Raw genomic sequence first — 20,778 nt, 5'->3', positions numbered from 1 at the left:
AACTTGGGACAATATCTCTTAAAGTGACCTTGCCCCTACATTCATAACAGTTTGCTTCCTTAGCTCTAGATTTTGATACTCCTTAACTTATTTCTTCTTTGTGTTCTTCCCTTATTCACCAAACTCTTTCCTTTTGTTTTATACTCTGGGAAGTTCTTTTTCAACTATTTTGATTTTAATGCATTATTGACATCATTAAGTGAAATATTATCCTTCTCATACAATAGAGTGTCAACAAAAGTCTCATATGATAGTGGCAGTGAACACAACATAATTAGAGCCTAATCCTCATTATCAATCTTGATATCTATATTGTTCAAGTCCATAATGATAGAATTAAAAACATTAAGATATTATTGAATGAACGTATTTTAGATAAAGGCAGTTCATTAGCAATCTTGCAGAGTATAATTCTTATAATTTCTTCCATGCAGCTGAAGGAAAAAATTTCCCAGCAATTTTTTGCAGAACGTTATTGGTTATACTCATGAAAATCGCACATAAAGTTTTATCTTGCAGATCTCCCTTTTCTGGCTTTCTCATACCATCTATAAATTTTTTTTCAATTTTCTTCCACAAATCTTGTAATACTAGTGATGATCTCATTCTAATTTTTCATAAACTGAAACTCATTTTACCATCAAAATTTTTAACCTTATATTTTGTGGATATCATCTTCAATCCCTATATTGTGTACCAAAAAATAAATTAATAGAAAGAAATAATACTATTAAAAAAAATCACTCATAGTGAGTCACCATTGCATATAAAACCACTGTACGCAACCATCAGAGCACCCACATATGCCTCCACGTGCTTCTACATGCCTCTACACATGTGGCCGCTGGGGCTGTCACATGTCGCCACAAGCCGTCGCTCGACGCTACCATAAATCACCAAAAAACTACAGAAATCTGCAGCCGTTCTGATCTTGCACAGATTTGTTGAAAACGCATTGAACAACTGTCGAAAATGCCATAAATCGGCCTTGCGTGATCTGGAGTCTGTAGTGTTGGTTTGTCTTCTCCAACTTATTTGCGGCTCCTATCTTTGGCTTTCTAGCCTTAAACTTCATATACCTCGCTGTAAAACTCTTTTGTCCCCTTCGGTCATGCAAATCAAACAAAAATAGAAGGCTCAGTCACACAATTTCCTTTAGCCTGCCGCAATTCCATCTCCATCAAGCCGCGTGCACATGGCCGAAGACCAGGTCTGGATTGGCTGCTCACCAATCGGTAAGCCTTCTTCTGGTTTTTCTAGCTCACCATACGTCTTCTGTCACTGCCGATATTTGAGGGAATGACAAAGGGACTTGGCTGCTGCGATTGTCTTCCTTTGGTTTCCCTAATTTTTGTGTGACTTTCTCTCACAACCAACATGCTTTCTCTCCTTAACCTAGCTCAAACCTGGCTTTGATATCATTTGTTGGAAAAATTAATTCCTAAAATAGGCACAATCACAAAAAAAAAATAGAAAAGAAAACAACACAAGATTTTACGTGGTTCGACAGTATGCCTACATTCACAGACAAAACCGATAAAAAAATATTTCACTATGATCAAAAGAGAGTGCAACACCCATAGATTAGAAAACCTATATATAAGGACGCTTCTATGATTTTTTTAAGTCCCCAGAATACACATAATATTAATCCATAGGATAATTACAAAAATATCTTTAGAATTTAAATCATTAGAATTTAAGTCATATCAACACATCATTAAGAATAATCAAATAAAGGGATCCTCTCTCACCCTATCTCTTCATCATAATAACCAAAACTCTATCAAGAATTATCTATAAAGCTCAAGAGAAAGGGACTCTAAGAGGCATTCAAGTTGCTCAGGTCAGTCCATCTTTTAAGGAAATTCCCTTGTGCTTGAATAATGTGTAAGACAATTTGCGATGACATGTTTAATCTTTTAATGCCATATGGATTCCACAATAGGATCAACTGAGAGATTAGAGTAACTGGGATAGTTTGTACTTCTATGCCCAATTTGCAGCAATATTAACATTCAGTAGTAGGAAAACAAAGAGAGTATGACTAGGTTGATGACAACATTTATAGAACTAAGCATCATATTCTGAGTGGGAGAGCTTGAAAGAAGTATATACAAGAGAAACATTAGATTATGACACTTTATTGAGAATAAGACATGTCTTTTTAAAGTTGATTTCATAAATAACAGAGAAGATGATTTGTATATAACATAGTGGTACAACTTCACATTTTAGTCAAAAGGCCATGAGGAAATGGATAAAATGATAATGATCTTTACTAGTCTTGGCCTAAGATAATTGATTCTTAACAGCTTCGGCTTAAGCTAAAAAATTCATATATATATATATATATTGGTTGAATCCATATTTAAAAATTGTGGAACATAGTCATAATTGATACTAGTGACTAATGCCAATGATTTAGTACTTATGGTCCAGACAATCCTGAATTTCCTTTACACTATCAAAAGTTAATAACTTGAATGTGAATAGAGGGATAAAAGTTTTATAAAACCAAGTGATAATATGGTAAGTTTCTTTTTTCTAATCTTTAAGATGATCTTCATACTCATCATCGTTTTATCTTTCTCATAAAAGAGATTTAAGTATATTTCATGTAATAATAGACAAAAGTTTACACACCATAAGAAAATTTTTAATAACTTGAACCAATAGATTGTAATTAAGACTAGTTAAAATAATAGTAAGATATTCTAAAATTTCAATTTCTATATAAGCAAAATTTGTATAAAGTTCATAATGTCAAAAATAGTAGAAAAGTGAGCTAACATATACTATTAACTTAGCAGTCGAGTGGGTGTGAGGTGGAAACTTGTTGACATTAGTACTAAAGTTAGCAAAATTTCAGGTACTGCGTACAAGTAATGATTTGGATAAAGAGAAATAGCTTAGGGATCAACCTAACACATAAAATTGTGTTTTGTTTATTAGAGGCAAGTAGATAAGGAGTGACGAATCCTATTCTATGTAGTCATTTTCAATTTTAATACGATTAAAAGTATCTAGTAGCTAGTAGCTAGTAGCTAGGATGAGAGATGGTGTGAATGTTGTATTCATGGAGGAGTCTTATTCTAGCTAGGTAATGATAGAGCTTGATGAAGAGGTTAAAGAAATGAACTTTTAGATTTGAAAGCTTCTAAATGCTTAGAAGAGTTGGCAAATAATTGGTGTTTTAGAAGGATGGTGAACTAGAAAAAAATTTATGTAACTATAACACCATATGAAAATTGTATGAAGAAGCTACAACAAATCTAGCTTCAATATATGCAAAAAAAAAAAAAAACAACTTATTTTTTTAAATATATATATAATTATATTAACGATAATTATGAAGATCTTTGTTAACAAAAATAATAAAAAGTTTATATTTAAAAAATTAGAATAAACTAAATTAGAACTTATCTTTGGAGACAACTAGTAAACATAATATTAGCCTGAAAGAGACCTTAAAACTCTTTACATGGTATATTTTAATGAAACGTGGATTTAGATTATGAAATTGGGAATCTAGTCTTTTTCAAGGTATGAAGGGTAGTTAGTTGTAAACTTATCCTTGTCATAATTATAACTTTCATTTTTTCAATGTGAAGAACAATCTCTCCCAATGACTTTCAAAAAGAAATCATCATATCATATTTTATATTTTCTATTATTCAACAATTGTAAATTAAAGTTCATCAAATCCTATTAAGGAGTTTGAAGTAAATAAAAGTATATAAATAAGTACTAATAAAATTGTATAATTGAAATTTAGATGATCTTTTAACAATTAGATTTTAAATCTTAAATTTAAATAAAAAAATCTCTTAAATATATAATATATTAATATATTACGTGTATTATATTAAAAGTATATTTTCATATAATAAATTAATTATTTAGTTTGATAAATTAATTTAGAAATTTAATTTTACAGTTGATCTTTTCGTGCAAACTTGTAATTCTAATGATTGAGGGATTGATTAATAGCTATCATATATATATATATATATATAGAAAAAAAAATGAGAATCACTCATTAAATTAGACTTTATTCTTCATCTTAATAATGAAGATAAAATGTCAAGGGTTGCAGATACTATCACGTGGGCCATTAAATGCAACAACTGCTCTAAAAGAAATCATAATATATATATATACAGCATTCTTAGCCTATTATCATACATAGCATTTTTAGCATATTATCAGATAATATATATATACACGGCATTTTTAGTCGATTAATAGCTCACATATATCACATATAATGTTCTATTGTAATGATTAAATATTTGTATTTTATTTGAAAATTACATATTTAAATTTTATTAAAAAATTAATTTTTTTAATTTTAGAAATGCATGGGCAGTCGTAATTCACATTTAGTTTAATAAAAATAAGAATTTAATTATTAAATTATTGATTGAATTGCGAATTTATGAATGTATTTCTTTAATTAAGAAAGCACAACGTGTTACACGTAATTTTTTTTTTTTTGCATTAAAAATAACAAATAGCCCACGCATATCTTGATTTGACTTCTTGTCTTCCATTACCTACCTCCATGGAAGATGAAATCAGAGCCCCTCTCTGTAAGTTTTCTTTTCTCTATACACACACACATTGGATCCTTTGTTATAAATATTTTCTAGTTAGGTAATCTAACGGTGTGTATGTATATATATATATATATATATATATATACACATATATCTAATTTCTATTTATTGCAGTGGCTGAAAAGAAAAAATAGGATGCATCTTCATCTTTAGGAAATATTTTCTTGTTTTGACTTGTTGTTTTCCATTCTCTACCTCCATGGAAGACGAAATCAGATCCCCTCTCCGTAAGTTATCTTTTCTCTAGATCCTTGATGATAAATTTTTTCTTGTTAGGTAATATAATGGTATGCGGATATATATAATTTGTATTTATTGCAGTGGCTGAAAATGAAAAAGAAGATGCATCTTCATCTTCATCATCTTCGTCGTCGAAGTCGGAGCTGGAGATTGATCCAGAAGAAAACTCGCCGATCAAGCAAGTAGCGATGACGGTTCCAACCACCGACGAGCCATCGATGCCAGCCCTGACGTTTCGTATGTGGGTATTAGGGAGCCTGTCGTGCGTGGTCCTATCTTTTCTGAACCAGTTCTTCTGGTACCGGAAAGAGCCACTGTCGATCACGGCCATCTCCGCTCAGATTGCGGTGGTTCCTCTTGGCCACCTGATGGCTGCAAAGATAACAAAGCGGGTGTTCTTTAAGGGAAAGCAATGGGAGTTCACGTTGAACCCAGGTCCCTTCAATGTGAAAGAACATGTTCTTATCACCATTTTTGCAAATTCTGGTGCAGGCAGCGTGTACGCAATTCATATAGTTACTGTTATCAAAGTCTTCTATAAACAGCATATCACCTTCTTCGTCTCCCTGATTGTTATCATCACTACACAGGTCAGTTTTACTGATTTAAACATCATCATCATCTGTAATTACAGCTAATATATGTATGTTTGGGATATGAATGGTAGGTGCTGGGGTTTGGTTGGGCCGGGATATTTAGGAGGTACCTGGTGGAACCAGCAGCCATGTGGTGGCCGGCAAATCTTGTGCAAGTATCTTTGTTCAGGTAATAATTAAATTATTTAACCATGCATGGAAATTGTTTTTATTAGGGTAAAAATATAATTAAAATATTATTATTATTATTTTTATATAGTTGATTATGGTAGTTAATAATAAAATCCCTTTTGAGTTGGAGAGTGGGATGATTGATGAAAGTATGTATGTGGGGTCTGTCTCACTATTGTCCAGCTGGCAAGATGCCAATTTCATATTCACTTTCTCAGTAGCCTTCCAAGATTCTAACATGTGAAATTTTCTTACACCATTTATATAACTCATATATCCCATCTTTGTAAATTATCCAAAAAAGTTTGGATGTAACATAATCTTCTTTTCCATACAATTTGAAGCTAATATTACAAATGATTTTTTTATTTTATTTGTTAATTATAAGAAAATATACCTCTTAAACAATTTCAAGCTGAAAATAATATATTTCAATTATTATATTAATTTTACTTCAATTTTTTTGTTTTTAATAATTATTTCAAAAGTTGTATGCGGCCTTGCAGTGCTATGAAAATATTCCATGTGAATAATAAGATTTTAAAAGAATTAAAAAAATGATATGTTTAAACAATTTGGAGACTTCCAATTTTGTTTCAAGTTAATAGCAATCGGTTAAATTTATTTTAAAAAGAAGATGGCTTAATATTTTATTATTATTTTTTACAATTATTATTCATGGTTTTCTATTATTATATTATTTTAAAATATTTAAATTCATTATTATGTTATCTTTTATAATTTTTCAAATTTCTAATTTACATTAATATAGTTAATCAATTTATAAGGTGTTAGTAAACTAATACGTAATTATTTATGATTGGATAAATTTACACCAGTAGATTCCTCCCTCCTCTTCTCCAACCCACATGCCTTGTCCCCTTCCCACCACCGAGAGAGAGAGAGAGTGGTGGGGGCGACTGTACGAGATCAAGGGAGAGGCCAGAAGCGTTGAACATGGATTTGGTGAGAGGAGAGACAAGCCACAGCTGAGCAATGGCACCATTTGGCATGTTCACGGCGGCGTTATGGTGGTCGTGGTTGTCGTAGGATATGTCACCGAGGATTCGTGCACTGCTGCCAGAAATGCTGCTATCGAGAAATCTCCCCAAAACTCATTCAGTAAAAACACTCTTTACCTCTAACTAATACTAATCAAGCAAATAATAACTCAAGATTCTTCTCTTCTCTCTCTGTACTAATCTACAGATAGTCTGTGTGTGTGTGTGTGTGTGTATCTCTCACTCTCGCCGAGTGATTTTGCTTGATGACCCAGATTTTGCCTTTACAAAAAAGTATATTTCCACAAATTAAATAAAAAATTGAGTGAAGGGTATCATATACATTACAAGAAAGAAAATTTTCAGTTGTTTGGATAGAAAGGAAAGAGAGAAAGAGTAGAAAGGGAAACAAAAAACAAAAACAAAAATCCAGAGAGAGGATAGAGATGGAGCTTGAATGGATTAGCTTCTCAAGAAGGCTAAGGAGCTCTCAGTTCATCGACACTTACTCCATTTCCCGCAATGATGATGGAGAGGGGAGTGGACATGTTGGTTGGGAAAGGGGAGGGTTGAGAGGTTGGCAACAAGGACTTTTTTTTTTTTTTTTTTAATTTTATATTTTCAATTTTTTGTTATATAAAAAAATTAAAAATCAAAATTTTAGCATAACAAATTGAAAATAATTAAGTAAGAGGTTGAGAGAAACAAGGACAGATGGATCGCTCAGATCAAAACCTTAAAATGAAGGGTTTAGATCTTTTTTTCTGTTTAAAAGTTAAAGACAGCTGGTGGTCTCAGATGATTCTAGAGACCACCTTCATTTACTCCCCTGCATGTGTATATATTCCCAACACCCACACAATAAATGCTGTAAAAAAATTAAAACAGCATTAAATATTCTCTACTTACTCGGTTGGATTTTTACATAGTATCAGAGTAGTGTCTGTAATAATTGCTAATTTCTCTTATTTCTATATTACATTATTATCCTACTGCTCAAATGGCAAACCCTAATACATATATGTTGACACTTTTAAACTCATTTTATCCTGGAATGTTACTTGTTACCACCACACTTGATGGCCCCAACTACTTGTCTTGGAGCCAAGCCATGGTGATTGCATTGCGAGCCAAGGACAAGCTCGCTCTCGTTGATGGCAAATGCAAAAAGGCCAAATCTGATGCAGCAGAATATAAACAATGGCACAAAACAGACAGTATGGTGGTGTCTTGGATCCTGAACTCGATGAACAAAGAGCTCGCTAGCGCCTTCTTATTCACCATATCAGCAAAAAACTTATGGGATGAAATAAAAGAGAGGTATGGTGAAAGCAACGGACCTCTATTATATAAATTAAAACGTGAAATCAATTCCATTACGCAATTTAACCTTTCTGTCACAGCCTATTATACAAAACTCAAAAGGCTATGGGATGAGTTAACTCACCTAAGGCCCTTACCTGCTTGCGCCTGCCATGCTACAACACAACACAATGAAATAAACAATACCAACAACCTAATCCAATTTCTAATGGGTCTTAATGACTCATATGACCATGTCAGAAACCAAATATTGATCATGGAACCCTTACCGGGTATAAATAGAGCTTATTCTATGGTGATTAGTGTTGAAAAACAAAGAGAAGTACACAATAGTAACTCACCTGAGGGGACACCTGTTGCATTTTACACCAACCTGAAAGACAATCCAAAATTTCCAAATTGAAAAAAGGAAAAGGACAGCAGGACATGCACTTATTACAAGAACACATGGCACACGAAGGACACATGTTTCAAGCTCCATGGCTACCCAGAATGATTTGTAGAACTCAAAGGGAAAAGGAAAAAAGAAAAAGTCAATGCAGTGGCAAACACTACCCCTAATAATTCCAAAACAAAAGCATTCAACACAAACTGGGGCACATAAATGGCCACACTCATACAACAAGAGATCAGCAAGTACATGAAAAACCAAGGAGCAAACGCGGTAGAATCAACAGGGTGCATGGGCTACTCTAGCCCCCCTGGTAAGCAACCTAAATGCTGTTTTTACATGCTTTTAATAATGTAGGAACTTGGATAATAGACACAGGTACCACATTACACATATGCCATGATTTCAAAATGCTTTCAAAACCCGTAAAACTAGAACCTACCGTGCTATCTCGTTGCCAGATGGAACCACGAGTCATTCAACTCACAAAAGAACCATAAAGCTGTGTGATAATCTAACTTTGCAAGATGTCATCTATATACCAAAATTCACTTGTAACCTTATTTATGTCATAAAGCTAACACAAGTTTTAAATACCTACATTTCCTTTCATCTCAACCATTGTTTTGTGCAGGATTTGACAACTAACAAAATATTGAGGAAGGGAACAATAATGAAGGGCCTATACACCCTGAGTGAAGACATAAACTCTAACAAAGCATGCACCATCCACACCCAAAAAAACAACCTACAACTATGGCACAAAAGATTCGGCCACACATCCACAAAAAAATTGATCCACATCCCCAGTCTAAAGTTACCAGGCAGTGCAACTTTACATGATTGTGAAATATGCCCCGTGGCAAAACAACAGCGTTTGTCTTTCCCTAAAAGTTTCATTAATACCAGTGACATTTTTAGTTTAATACATGTTGATCTTTGGGGACCATACCCGGTCAATTGTATTTTTGGTGCACTCTACTTTTTAACCATAGTTGATGATTTCTTAAGAGCCACTTGGATTTATTTATTAAAAGAGAAAACGAGTGTATCAAATACCTTAAAATATTTTTGCAATCTAATAGAAAACCAATTTCAGAAAACAATCAAAATAATTAGGACAAACAAACGCACTGAGTTCATAAACACCTTATACAAAAAAAATTTTCAAGAAAGGGAAATCATGCATAAAAAAACCTGCACATACACACCACAACAAAAATGGTGTGGTGGAGAGGAAACACAAACACCTACTGCAAATTACTAGGGCATTGATGTTTGAATCGAAATTACCAAAAAGGTTTTGGGACGAAACCATACTCACAGCCACACACATAATAAACGTTTTGCCAAACTCTGTTTTAAAATGAAAAACTCCTTATGAAATTTTGTACAAAAAATAGCCGGATTACTCAAATCTAAAAGTCTTCGATTGTCTATGTTTTGTTATAAATATTAACCCTCAAAAGAACAAGTTTGAACCTAAGGCTTTGAAATGTGTTTTCTTAGGATATGCACCCGACGCAAAGGCGTATAAATTATATAATATAATAAACAGAAAAATAATTTTGTCAAGCGATGTCATATTCCATGAACATGTTCTCTCATACCAAATAGAATACCCTAAACCAGATTACCATGACACACCACTGCCAATACCAAGCAACGACACAGTAACCACACCTAAAAACCAGTTACAAAGAAGAGAAGAAATTTCTTCACCAAACATTATTCCCCAAGAGTCTGAAATAAGGAAGAGCACCAGGGTGAGAGGCAGGCCTGCCTGGAGGGAATAATTTATCGCTCATACCACCAAACAACTTGTGTCAGAACTTCCCTTCCTCATGTCCACCTCACCTGCATACAATCATGGCTATGTTAATTTCATTGCACAAGTGTCTATTATGAAGGAACCAATGCCATACAGGGATGCTAAAAAGGACAGCAAGTGGGTTGAGGCCATGCAAGCCGAGCTGTCCGCACTAGAAGAAAACAACACTTGGAAACTAACTGCACTACAAAAAAAGAAGAAGGCAATCGACTCAAAATGAGTGTATAAAATAAAATAGAATGTTGACTGATCAGTTGATAAATATAAAGCAAGACTCGTGGCTAAAGGTTACAACCAAGAGTTTGGCATAGATTATCACGACAGCTTCTCACCAGTGGCCAAGATGGTCACGATTCGACTACTTTTAGTCGTGGCAGCCGCAAATGACTAGCCAGTGTATAAGTTATACATCAATAATGCGTATCTACATGGGTTTGTAGAAGAGAAGTTATACTTGAAACCCCTAGAGGGCTACCTCAAGGCAAGTGAAGGACAAATCTACCGTTTAACCAAAAGCCTATACGGCCTGAAACAAGTAGGTTGTCAGTGGAATAAAGAGCTTACTTCAAAGCTCCAATCCATCGGCTTCACAAAGTCAGAAGCCGACCACTGTCTATTCACAAAAGGAACAAAAGAAAACTACGTTGCAGTTGTGGTATATATGGATGACTTACTTGTCACGAGTCCTAATGAAAAAGAGATTTGTGAAGTCAAAAGCACCATGGATGAAGCCTTCACGGTCAAAGACCTCGACCAAACGAGATATTTATTTGGAGTCGAGATAGCTAGGTCAAAAGAAAGGATCTACATCAGCCAGAAAAACTACATTAAAGACATTTTACTAGATACAAAAATGGAAGATGCAAAAGGAAGCCACTTTCTCCTGCCTTCCGGACTAAAGCTAAATGCAGAAGAAAAAGAAATCTTACTAAATCCGGAGAGGTACAGATGTCTAATCGGCCGTTTGCTTTACCTCAACTTTACTAGATCCGACATAACGTACTCCACCCAACATCTCAGTTAGTTCATGCAATAACCTAGACGACCGCATTCGACGCCGCACTACATGGTTTCAGGTACCTAAAGTAATATCCGGAGCAAGGCATCTTTTTTTCGAGAAAGAATGACCTTAAAATTCAAGCCTTTTGTGACTCGGACTTGGCATCGTGTCCGATGACCCGCAAATCCCTCACAGACTTCTGTATCTTCCTCGGGCCTGCACTAATCTCTTGGAAAATAAAAAAACAAACTACGATGAGCAAGTCTTCCGCAGAAGCTGAGTACAAGAGTATGTTATCCACAGTATGTGAAGTTTAGTGGATAACCTATCTTCTTCGAGATTTTTAAATAGTACCTCACTTACCTGTAATACTGAACTGCGACAACAAAGCCGCCGAGCATATCGCAGCAAATCCGGTCTTTCACAAACAAACGAAGACCTTGACATCAATTGTCACATAGTTCGTAACCAGGTTCAGAAGGGCTTCGTCGAGACGAAACACGTCACCTTGAGAGAACACTCACCGATCTGCTCATGAAACCTTTAGGAGCCTCAGCACATCACCGACTTCTGTTCAAGATGAAGCACTTGCAACAAGAAAGTACAAAGGTTTAATGAAGTGGCAGTGTGGGACTCGAAGAGTTGAAAGTGAACTGGTTTCATCTTGAGGAGTAGGTGAAAAGAATTAAGTAAAAGGCTGAGAGAAAAACGGACAGGTGGACCGCCCAGATCAAAACCCTAAAATGAAGGGTTTAGATCTTTTTTTCTGTTCAAAAGTTGGAGATAGCTGGTGGTCTCAGATGATTCTAGAGACCACCTTCATTTACTCCCCTACACGTGTATATATTCCCAACCCCCACACAATAAATGTTGTAGAAAATTAAAAGAGCATTAAATATTCTCCACTTACCCGGTTGGATTTTTACACAAATCAATTAATAGTAATAATTTGCGGTAACAGTCAAGAACTATATTTATTTTTTTTAAAAAAAAATATATGTACTAATAATGAATAAAAATAATATAGAGATTATTTTAAAATCGTACATAGTCTAATTTAATATTTTGGTTGTCACCAATGTTTATTATATCAATGTTCATTGTCTTCAATCTTTTTTAGAAATTATTTCTTTGCTATTATTTATATTAAAATGATAAAATTTTATATGTAACTCGTGATACTTTTAATAAAAATATTATGTCATGCACTTTTGCAAGAAATATATTAGATATTGTTTGCATGCTAACAATTGAAAACATTAATACTATTTTAAAAGGCATTGCAATATATTTAAAACATGTTATCAATATTTTTTTTATATACTTATAAAAGTAGCATTTTGCATAATAGTAACAAGAAAATTACTGTTTTGCATACTCAAAATCATTTAAGGTAGGCATGTCTATTTGTAACTATTAGTTGAAAGTATAGCCTATGAAACAAATTTTGCAACACTCTCTTGTTTGATATATATTTTAAGTAAACAATTTATTTTACTTCTCTTAAAAGCATTCTAAGAGCTATGGATATGTAACTAATATATTTGGAGTTACAGGGCCTTGCACGAAAAGGAAGAACGTTCAACTGGTGGCGTGACTCGCACCCAATTCTTTATCATTTCCTTTATTTGCAGCTTCACTTACTATGTCTTCCCAGGCTACCTCTTCCAAATGCTAACATCTTTATCTTGGGTATGCTGGGTATTCCCGCAATCAATAGTTGCACAACAAATTGGTTCAGGGCTTTATGGGCTTGGAATCGGTGCAATTGGGTTAGATTGGTCGACGATCTCTGCCTACTTGGGAAGCCCACTTGCAAGCCCATGGTTTGCCACAGCTAATGTTGCCATGGGTTTTGTCTTAGTCATGTATGTCTTAACTCCAATTTGTTATTGGTTCAATGTCTACAAAGCCAAAACCTTCCCCATATTCTCTTCCCAACTCTTCACATTCACAGGTCAAGAATATAATATAACATCCATTATAGATTCCAATTTCCATCTTGACATGGCAGCATACGAAAAAGAAGGACCGCTTTATCTCAGCACATTCTTCGCTATCAGCTATGGTGTTGGCTTTGCTGCATTAACTGCTACTATTGTACATGTTGCATTGTTCCATGGAAGGTAGCAAATCTTGAAGTTATATTTATGTATGTCATTATGTATCCATGTTAATCAGTCTTGAAATATTAATTGCAGAGAAATTTGGGAACAAAGTAAGGCTAGTTTTCAAGGGAAGGAGATGGATATACACACAAAGCTTATGAAAAGATATAAACAAGTTCCAGAATGGTGGTTTGTGCTTATTCTTATGGTTAACATTGCAACCACCATTTTTGCTTGTGAATATTACAATGAACAACTTCAGTTGCCATGGTGGGGTGTTTTATTAGCTTGTCTAATTGCCATTGTTTTCACTCTTCCAATTGGGATCATTACTGCCATCACAAATCAGGTATATTTACTTAATTTTTTTTTTTTATTTTATAAGATGATCATAAAAAAATTTGAATGTTAATGACAGTCACCTGGGTTGAACATCATTACTGAGTACATCATCGGATATATTTATCCCGGATATCCAGTTGCAAATATTTGCTTCAAGGTGTATGGATATATAAGTATGACTCAGGCCATTACATTCTTGCAAGACTTCAAGCTCGGCCATTACATGAAAATTCCTCCTAGGACAATGTTTATGGCCCAGGTTAGTTGATACTATATTATTAACATATACACAGATATATTTATATATTTATGACACGATTCCTCATGTTATGATCTGTGTAGATAGTGGGAACTCTCATAGCTTGTTTTGTCTATTTGGGAACTGCATGGTGGTTAATGGAAACCATACCTGACATATGTGAATCATCCTCAACTAGAGTGTGGACATGTCCAAGTGATAGAGTGTTCTACGATGCATCTGTGATTTGGGGTCTGATAGGGCCTAGAAGAATTTTTGGAGACTTAGGGACATACGAAGCAGTAAATTGGTTTTTCCTTGCAGGGGCAATTGCTCCGCTTATTGTATGGTTGGTGTCTAAGGTATTTCCGAACCAACATTGGATTCGACTAATCAATATACCGGTATTAATTGGTGCTACTGGAATGATGCCACCAGCTACCGCAGTCAATTACACTACATGGGTTTTTGCAGGTTTCCTCTCTGGGTTTGTTGCATATAGATATAAACCTCATTTGTGGCAGAGATATAATTATGTTTTATCTGGAGCATTAGATGCTGGACTTGCCTTTATGGGAGTCCTTCTTTATTTGTGTCTGGGCTTACAAAACATTAGTCTAGACTGGTGGGGTAACGACCTTGACGGATGCCCCTTGGCTTCCTGTCCAACAACTAAGGGAATTCTGGTTGAAGGCTGTCCTGTTTTCGACTAGAACTTTCGTTTTTTTCTTGGAAAATTGTTATGTATGCACTGAAGATTTTAATAAATTAGTCCATGAAAAAAAGTTATCAATTAGTACATAATTCATAATTCATCTTTATTTAAACATTTGGTGCTAATATATTTCTTCTTTTTGAGAAACATTATTCTATTAATTTATGATGTTTAGTGTAACGACCCGAAAATTCTAAAGAAAATAAATTATGAATTTAATGCAAAAGTGAAATAAATAGTTAAGGTTTACATTCCTTATACATAAACTTAAAGTTCCAAATATTATTACGAGAATTACTCTTTTGAAAGAAATACAAAAAAATTAAGGAAATAATCAGAAAATGAATAAAACTGGTTTCCTACTCACAACCCTCTTCTGGATCGGGCTATGGATCCTGGTTCTCTTGATTTGAAATAGTTAAATAAAAAATGAGCTACATTAACCCAGTAAGAATATCACGTTACATATAGAAATGAAAGTTGGTAGAAAAATTTAAAACAACTAATGGAGTACTTAATTAAGCAAATTTATTTATCAATAATAAAATCATTTACCGTCCACTTACTGAAGTGAGATTTACTAAAACAATCTATAGAAACTATAACATAACACTTATCATGACTTCATATGCAATCGGTAACATGCGCATATTACAATTTCATATTCAATTAATCAAAACAACAACTGCCCCTTTTTATAAGTCTGTTGGTATCCATGGGGTCCATAGAAATGTCCCCACTACGCGTGAACTATTTCTTTTAATATTCTCAATTAGCAGGCCATCCCCATACTCCGTCTGGTATGAGTGCCAAATTATTAAACCTTAATACCCCATCCGATATGAGGGTGAAACGGGTTATCTCCATATCCCGTCCGGTATAAGCACCAAATTACTAAGTCTAAATACTCCGTCCGGTATGAGACAACGTTCACGGTAGAGTTTTCTATGTACTCGGTTCGTCCACTAGCTCCTAGGATACCCAGTATGGCTATCATTTTTTCCATTCACTTAATCACAAAATTTTTCGTTTACCTTTAGCGTTCAATTCTCCAATTCAACCATAACCATACAAAACAAACAATACATGCATTCAAAACTATAAAATCAATTAATTAAATACTATCATGCATTTAAATCGTAAAAATAATCAACATAAACAACAGTAGATAATTTTCAGTTCTGTCTTCATTAATAACCCGTAATTAGTTATGAATATTTTCTAGATTGCACAAAATACTAAATAGATTTTAATTTGACTTTAATTCCATTACAGAGAACAGAGTGAGGGATTCTTACTCAATTTGATACCCAAAAAGCTAAGCTGTTGACTGCGCCTACTGGCGGTTCCTAGGTTCCCTGAATTTTTTCTTCGGGGAATAAGACGCGCTATAAGTACCTATAAATATCCTACAAAAACTCAAAAACAATGTTAGGAACCCTTTTCAGCCAATTTTAAAATTTCAGCACGGAAGCTCCACCGTGCTCCAGCGACGATGCAGTGGCAATCCACCTCGAATTGGCTGTTTTCGGTCGAATTCGGCCAGTTTTACATCAACCCCTACGAGAAAACACGTTAAAGGGACTCGGTTGGCCCAAAAAAATTGAAAAATTGAAACTCACCGGCAGTAGGGCTCTCTAGTGCTGCGGCTCCGCCGGCTCGCTTTGCAATTGGGTGTTTTGCTCCGATCAACCTGTAGAGAAGGAAACGGTGATCAAAATGGTGGAATAATTATACAGAACAAGAATCGAGAAGGGCTTCATTGGAAGTAGTTTTTGAAATTTTCTGCGACGAAGCCACCGAGCTTTGCCCGCGATTTTCGGTCAATCTACCGGTCTTTTGGCTCTGATTTGGCTATGCGGGTGTTTAAAATTGAATTCCAAGAAAAGCAAGAAATTTTTACCTCTTTTGGCAGTCAGAAGTGGCTCCGGCGCAGCGGCGGTTGGCGGCGGCTCTCCTTCCCGGCGGCTGGGTCCTCTTCTCTGGCGAGGGGGTCTTGCGGCTAGGGTTAGGGTTTGGTGTGAAGAGGGTTATTTATACCCGTCCTCTTTTAATCTGGAACTCTATCGCTTTTGATCTGAACCGTCCGATCGTGATTAAATAGGAAGTAAATATGGACCGTTGATCTCGTATAAATCTGACCGTCCGATTGCGTCTAGGGAGTGCATGCATCTGGGTCGTCCGTGCGCGTAGGAACGGATTTGGATCGTTCGATTGCTGACACGCGGATCGCTCACGTGGCCTCCCACATGGCACTATGTCAACGTCTGTTGCCACGCGTCGCGTTCTGGTTCGTCGGGGCTACTGACTGAGCATCCTACGTGACACAACTTTTCTAAATTATATTTTAACCTCCAGTTTTTTATTTTTCTTTCAAAAATACACCAAGAACCTAAATTTTCACTCCTTTTTCCTAAAATTGTTTCCAATTTCATCGTCCATCAAATTTTCTTCATTTTTACACTAAATTAAAATTAAAAAATTACAATTATAAATTAGTTTAATTTTCATTAAATTAAAATTGGGCATTACAACTCTCCCTCCTTAAAAAAAATTTGGTCCCTCAAATTTGTCTCTCTCACTCTCAATCAAGCAACTGGGGATATTGGGTTCTAAAGTTTGATTCTAGCTCCTATGTGGCATCTCTCGGTGTGTGATTCTGCCATATGACCTTAACAAAGAAAATTTTCCAGTTGCGGAGTAATCTACTCTTTCAGTCCACAATACCGACCAATACTTCCTTATAAGACAGATCCTCCTATAGTGGAAGAGGCTCGTGGGCCAAGATATAGAGGGGTCTGGCTTGTACTTGCATAGCATGGACACATGAAACATATTATAAACCCTGAAAAGTTCTGGACGCAGTGCCAGTCTGTAGGCGACGGTACCAATTTTGTTTAAGATTTCAAATGACCCAATAAACCGGGAGCTTAGTTTTTTCCTCGTGCCAAACCTACTAATTCCCTTAAGGAACACCCGATCGCCTTTCTCAAATTCTAAATCCCTCCTCCAGGTGTTCGCATAACTCTTATGTTTGCCCTGAGCCGTCTAAATGTTCTTCCTAATCTTAACTATTTTGGTTATAGTCTCATCTACAAGGTCTGGGCCGAATAATTTTTTATCATCCACTTCTTCCCAACAGATCGGTGATTTGCATGGGCAGTCATACAATGCCTCATACGGATCTATGTCAATACTTATTTGGTAGATGTTGTTATAGGCAAACTCTATCAGGGGTAGATGGTCATCACAATGGCCCCCGAAGATAAGAACGCAAGCTCAGAGCATATCCTCAAGTGTGAGGATTGTCCTTTCGGACTTTTCATCGGTTTGAGGGTGGAATATAGTACTAAGGGACAGTTTCATTTTCATGGCTTGCTGAAAGCTAGACCAAAATTGAGAAGTGAACCTGGGGTCCTTGTGGGACACTAATGTCACTGACACTCCACGTAATCTGACTATCTCTCGGATATACATTCTTGCTAACTTGTCTAAGGGATCGGTCATCTTGATGGCCAGGAAGTGGAAAGACTTGGTAAGCCAGTCAATAATTACTAGATGTCATCATGTCAACATTTACCTAGATGTCATCATGTCCTGAGTGTGCCATATGCAATCCTGTCACGAAATCCATGGTGATATGTTCCCACTTCCACTCCTGAATTTGTAATGGCTTAAGTAGCCCACCTGGGCATTGATACTATACTTTGACCTCTTGACATACCAAATACAGTCAAGTACATCTCTTTTCATCCCGTTCCATCAAAATCAGGGTCGCATACTTTGATACATCTTAGTGCTTCTGGGATGCATGACAAACTTTAAGCTATGGGCCTCTGTCATAATGTCCATTTTCAACTCACTGTCACCTGGAACACACACTCTATCCTGAAACCTGAGCAATCCATCGGTAGAGACTCGAAATTCTGAGTTAACTTCCTATTCTGCATCTTTCTTGAGGGCTGCTAGGGTGAAAATCGGTGGACTGAGCTTCATTTATTCTTTATATTAACTAAGGCTGAACAATCAGGTGACCTAAATATGTGACCCTCTTCAGGTCCTGAAGCCGTACCTATTATGCGGCCCCTATCTACCCCCATTATGAAACCATCAAATGAACTAATGTACCTACATTTTTCCTGCTGAGTGCGTCGGTTACCATGTTGCCCTTACTTGGGTGATACAAGATATCACAATTATAGTCTTTGAGGAGTTCTATCCACATTCTCTGACACATGTTGAGATTCTTTTGAGTGAATATGTGTTTCAAGCTCTTATGATCGGTATAGATCTTAAAGGGAGACTCATACAAGTAATAGCGCCAAGTTTTCAAGGCGTGGATGATTGCAGTAAGTTCTAAGTGATGGGTGAGGTTGACTCTTCAACTGTCTGGACCCATAGGTTATGACTTTCCCATGCTGCATCAAAACACAACCCAACCCTAGGTAGGAGGCATCACTATAAACTGTATATCTACCCGATCTGCTCGATAAGGCCAACACTAGTATGGTAGTCAACCGTCTCTTTAGTTCTAAAAAACTTCTTTCACAATCCTCATTCCACTCAAACTTGATGTTTTTCTTTGTGAGCCGAGTCAGAAGAGCAGCTAGACTAGAAAACCCTTCTATAAACTTGTGGTAATAACTTGTCATCCCCAGAAATCTACGAATCTCCTTAACCGAGGTCAATTTTTTCCATCTGAGCACTGTTTTAACTTTTTTGGGGTTCATTAACACTTCATCCTTTGATATGATGTGTCCTAGGAAGGTAGTCTGCTCAAGTCAGAACCCACACTTACTCAACTTTGCATACAACTTTTTCTCTCTAAGAACCTGCAAAACCTGAGTTAGATGGTGAGCGTGTTCCTTTATATTTTTTGAATAAACCAAGATATCATCGATGAACACAATGACAAACTGATTCAGGAATTGTCTTAAAACCCTATTCATCAAGTCCATGAAGATGGCTGGAGCATTGGTTAGTCCAAATGGCATGACTAGGAACTCATAGTGTTCGTACCTGATTCAAAAGACTGTTTTGGGAATGTCTTCTACCCTTATCTTTATCTGATAGTAACCTGAACGCAGGTCTATCTTGGAGAAGACCTGGGCACCCTACGACTAATCAAAGATGCCATCGATCTTGGAAGGGGGTATTTATTCTTGATCGTGACCCTGTTCAGACTTCTATAGTCAATACATAACCTCAACGTCCCATCTATCTTTCTAGTAAATGTGACTTCGGCACCCCAAGGGAACACACTATATCGGATGAATCCATTGTCCTGCATTTCAGTGAGTTATTTTCTTAGTTCCTCCATCTCAACACGACTCATGCGGTAAAAAGCAACTAAAATAGGCTGGGTGCCTGGGTAAAGGTCAATGGTGAATTCGACTTCTCTGTTTACTGGCAATCCAGATAGTTCATACAGAAACACATCTGGAAAGTCTCGAATTACCAGAATCTCTTGAATACAAATTTCTTTCTTAGGTTTGCCTAATTAGAGAAAATAACTGGGTTAAAGTACGTGATAATAAGAAAATTTGCCATGAGTGAACAAATGTTAAACGATTTTATTAGTTTGTAAATGACTCCTTATTAGAAGAATTGAATACAATCTTCTTGCTAAAATAATCTATGGTGACATGATACGCCGCTAGCCAGTTCATTCCTAAAATTATATCAAAGTCCCACATGTCAATTTCAATTAGGTCCACACTCAACTTCCTATCTGCTATATCTATGACACAGACTCTATATACAACCTCCCCCAGTAGTGTCATACTCCTAGGAGTAGACACAAACAACATAGAAATTAAGTTTCTTAGGTAATACATTTAATTTTGACACAAAATGTGTGAAATAAATGAATGCGATGCACCAGTATCAATCAAAACATGAGTAAGATGGTTACAGATAGTGTACATACCTTGTATTACATCCGGGTTGGCTTTGGCATCTTGCTGAGTGAGTTGTAAGCCCTACCGTAGATAGGAGGTCTAGCCTGATTTTGGTTCATCAGGCACTCCCTTGCATAATGTTGGGCGCTACCACATATGCGGCAGGTGTTGTTAAGGCGATAGTAGGGTCGGTTCCTATGATCTTTATCATAATGCTGACAGATCTTGCCGCATCCTGTTGTTGGAACTTTAGGGGGAACCTGAGTCATCGACCTAGGTCTCTTGTTCTGTTGAACAGGT

General features: G+C 35.9%; 1 protein-coding gene and 1 long non-coding RNA gene across 2 annotated transcripts; both read left to right on the top strand.

Annotated features, from left to right (window-relative positions):
* Nucleotides 1-4,436: 4,436 nt before the first annotated feature.
* Nucleotides 4,437-14,659, top strand: OPT7 (oligopeptide transporter 7). Its single transcript, XM_088218006.1, has 8 exons — nucleotides 4,437-4,595; nucleotides 4,737-4,849; nucleotides 4,944-5,452; nucleotides 5,530-5,627; nucleotides 12,732-13,301; nucleotides 13,377-13,632; nucleotides 13,702-13,884; nucleotides 13,968-14,659. Exons 2-8 carry the CDS (start codon nucleotides 4,822-4,824, stop codon nucleotides 14,574-14,576), a joined length of 2,253 nt encoding a protein of 750 aa, XP_088074132.1. The 5' UTR covers nucleotides 4,437-4,595; nucleotides 4,737-4,821; the 3' UTR covers nucleotides 14,577-14,659.
* Nucleotides 6,758-9,354, top strand: LOC148266340 (uncharacterized). The gene is made up of 2 exons (XR_015818482.1): nucleotides 6,758-8,657; nucleotides 8,979-9,354. It is a non-coding gene; the product is annotated as an uncharacterized LOC148266340 (long non-coding RNA).
* Nucleotides 14,660-20,778: the final 6,119 nt, after the last annotated feature.

Source organism: Carica papaya, chromosome 4 (assembly GCF_054855325.1).
Source record: "Carica papaya isolate Zhongbai chromosome 4, ASM5485532v1, whole genome shotgun sequence".
NCBI lineage: Eukaryota > Viridiplantae > Streptophyta > Magnoliopsida > Brassicales > Caricaceae > Carica > Carica papaya.
The sequence above is the reverse complement of the archived record's forward strand: the minus strand, read 5'-3'. Positions and strand labels throughout refer to the sequence as shown.

Excerpts from the sequence above, each read along its gene's own strand:
- OPT7 (XM_088218006.1), top strand. The coding sequence starts at position 4,822 with ATGGAAGACGAAATCAGATCCCCTCTCC. Across the intron at positions 4,850-4,943 it reads CGAAATCAGATCCCCTCTCC|TGGCTGAAAATGAAAAAGAA; the intron begins GTAAGTTATCTT and ends TATTTATTGCAG. Across the intron at positions 13,302-13,376 it reads GTTGCATTGTTCCATGGAAG|AGAAATTTGGGAACAAAGTA; the intron begins GTAGCAAATCTT and ends TATTAATTGCAG.